The sequence below is a fragment of the Mandrillus leucophaeus genome, unplaced genomic scaffold, assembly GCF_000951045.1.
Source record: "Mandrillus leucophaeus isolate KB7577 unplaced genomic scaffold, Mleu.le_1.0 Scaffold28, whole genome shotgun sequence".
NCBI classification, from domain to species: Eukaryota; Metazoa; Chordata; class Mammalia; order Primates; family Cercopithecidae; genus Mandrillus; species Mandrillus leucophaeus.
In genome coordinates this window covers 1,255,149-1,258,035 of record NW_012102920.1, presented here as the reverse complement: position 1 = coordinate 1,258,035, position 2,887 = coordinate 1,255,149, and the positions used below count along the sequence as shown (strand labels likewise).

General features: G+C 63.0%; 1 protein-coding gene across 1 annotated transcript in view; it reads left to right on the top strand.

The window, feature by feature from the left end:
- NACC2 (NACC family member 2, BEN and BTB (POZ) domain containing) overlaps positions 1-2,887 on the top strand; it is a 60,553-nt gene that overhangs the window by 849 nt on the left and 56,817 nt on the right. The window contains exon 2 of the mRNA XM_011985158.1: positions 3-205. Within this exon, the coding sequence (XP_011840548.1) occupies positions 3-205 (203 nt within the window). The remainder of the gene's footprint in view (positions 1-2; positions 206-2,887) is intronic.

The window sequence follows — 2,887 nt, the reverse complement described above, 5'->3', positions numbered from 1 at the left end:
AGCCTGGCCACCCTCATCCCCGGCATCCAGCAGATGCCCTACCCCCAGGGGGAGCGGACCAGTCCGGGCGCCAGCAGCCTGCCCACCACCGACAGCCCCACCTCGTACCACAATGAGGAGGACGAGGAGGACGACGAGGCCTACGACACGATGGTGGAGGAACAGTACGGCCAGATGTACATCAAGGCCTCTGGCAGCTATGCAGGTAATACGCGATGGGGTGGAGCCCCACACCACCTGGCTGGGAAGCAGGGCATGCCTGGGACCGGGGCGGCTTAGGAGGCCCCTGGGCGGCTTAGGAGGCCCCTGGGCTGGAGGCTTGCGGGGCCACAGGGGAGCCCCCCACCAAGTCTGGAGGAAGTGGCAGAGCTCCGTTCACCAGGGAGTTCAGACTTGGTCCTGGATGAGACAGGAACTCCTGGGAGACTGCCAGCCTGTAGGAAGGGTCTTATCTCCACTGGATAGATGAGGAAACTCAGGCGTCTGTGGCCCAGGGACCTGCCCGAGAACTCACATTCCCCATCTATGAAGGGCCTGGAGCCACAAGGTGTCCGGGAGGACCCGCCTACTTCCCCTTTAACCTCACCCGTGGAGGTCCAGAGGCTCCCCTGAACTCAGCCCCTTTGCCACCACTTCTCCAGGTCCCACAGCAGGGACGGGCCAGTAAGTGCCCGCTGCGCTGAGCCAAGTGAGTGGTCGTCCTCCCTTCTCCCCCTTCCTTTCTTTCAAGAAGGGCTGCTCCCCTTCCTGGGGCCCACAAACCCAGGTTGCCCTAATTTGAGATTCCTGGGTTACAGCCTCTGGAGACCGTTCAGGCTTTGCTGGGCAGAGTCCCACAGTTGGTGCCCAGAATCGGGCGTCCCCGCAACCTGACTGTGTGTCTGGGCTGGCCGCCTGGCTGGTCTGCATGCAGGGCCTGTGTGCAGTGGCCTGGGCCTGGGTGGGGGCGCATAGTGCCAGCAGCGGGCAGCTGGTGGGCCCCGAGGGGCAGCATGGGGACTCCACCCCACCACACATATCCTCGTGCCCTGATGGGACTCCCCCCCTGCCCTTCCCCTCCTGCAGTGCTGGTTGGGGGCAGAGGGGGCCAGGACCACCCACCAGCTCGGACCCCTAGGTCAGCCGGGTCCCTGTGCAGCATGTGCCACCACAGCCAGAACAGCGAGGTAGCCTCTGCTTTGGCCAACCTGGCTCCCTCTCCGCCTGCAGGAGAAGCCACTGCTTTGGCAGCAGGTGCTCTGGGCTCCGTGGTATCTTCCTGAGAACTCCGCACTTTATTTAAATGTATATTGCTGTGTTTGCATGAATCCTACAGAATGCCAGCTCACAGGCCATCTAGATCTGGGCTTCACAGCTTTTGTTTTTGTTTAGTGGTAGCAGGTAGGGCTTGATTTTTCCTGAGACCAGGAGTTGTGCTCGCTGCTGAATTGGCCCTTCCCGAGGGCAGAGCACACTGGGCTCCGGCTTACCACAGAGGCCGTACAGGATGTCAGTGCTTGTGGACCCGACTGGCTGAGGCCTCCGGGGAGTCCGCCCCGTGTGTACTTTCCCGCTGCCCCTGCTGACAGCGGCCCTGGGGAAGGCAGGGGACCAGCCAGAGGCTGCTGGGGAAGGCTCCCAAGGCCCACCCAGGGGCCCTGTTGGGAACGGGCTCTGTCCACGGGCTCTGGTCCCAGGGCAGAACCCCAGACAGGCTGAGCACCCCTGCAGTCCCTGAGGACTTCCCCTAATGATGGCAGCCAGACAGTGCCCTGCCGACAGGTCAGGAAGCTGCTCTATGGAGATGGAAATAGACCCAACGTGTCCACACCTCTTCCCAGGGTCCTCCCTGCACAGCCCCCTGCTGCTCCAGTGTGACCTTGGGCCTCGGTGTGTTTGGGGTAATGGAAAGCAGGGCTGGGTGTCAGGTTTGCTGGAAGCACAGTGAAGCCTTGTGACTTGTCCTATGCATCTGCCCCTGGGTGCTAGGTCAGCCTTAAGCCGTCACATCACCTGGACTTCGTGAGCTAGAAGCCCCCAAGCCCACCTGCCTTGACGGGTTTTCGGGAAGCAGGCAGGACAGCAGCCAGGAAGCGGCTCTGTGGAGTCCCGGATGTGTGTTGGGTGGGAACAGGAGGCAGCCGCTCTGGCGAGTCCCTCCCTCCAACTCCCCCGTACTCAGACCAGACGAGGTACAGCGTCCTGCTGGGGCTGAGGGGCGGGGATGCCCCCAAGGCCGTGTTCCTGCAGGGCCTTGTCCAGGCCGCAGGTGCTGCGAGGCAGTCTCTGCCTTTGCACGGGTGTCGCTGACGCCAGCGTGGTGGAAAGTGGGCGGCTGGGAGGCCAGGCCTGCTCCCGCCCACCTACCATACAGTTTGGCTCTGGATGCCACAGTCTGGGTTTCTTGTCGTGGTTTTTCTGTTCGGCAAGCCCATAAGTGGGACAGAGAAAGGGGGTGTGTGATTTCTTGGTTAAAATCTAGGTTACTGGCTGTGACGTTGCTGGCGTCGCTGGGTGTGCTGGGTTGGCGGTGCCGTGGGGGGAGCAGGTAGAGGGAGGGGCCGTCCCCTGACCCGGAGCTGCCCCTGGGTGCTGGCTCCCTGTGCCCCGTGCTCCCCGTACCCCGTGCCCTGGGCTCGTCCGGGGAACGTCCTCATACCCATGCAGGAGGCTGGCTGCGGCCCTCGCCAGGCCGTGCAAAAGTGGAGTCGGGCAGCTGTCTCTGGGCTGGTAGGACCAGCGTGTTCTAAGGTCCCTGCAGGCTGAGCTCCTCCTCTCTGGCCTCAGTCTCCCCACTTGTCGAGTGAGAGGCGGGCCTGAGTGATTGCTGAGGGTCCCGGAGCTGCACCTCGGCGTGTGGTAATGCGTGTGCCTGTTCCACCGTGTCTCGCGTTAAGAACCACGGACA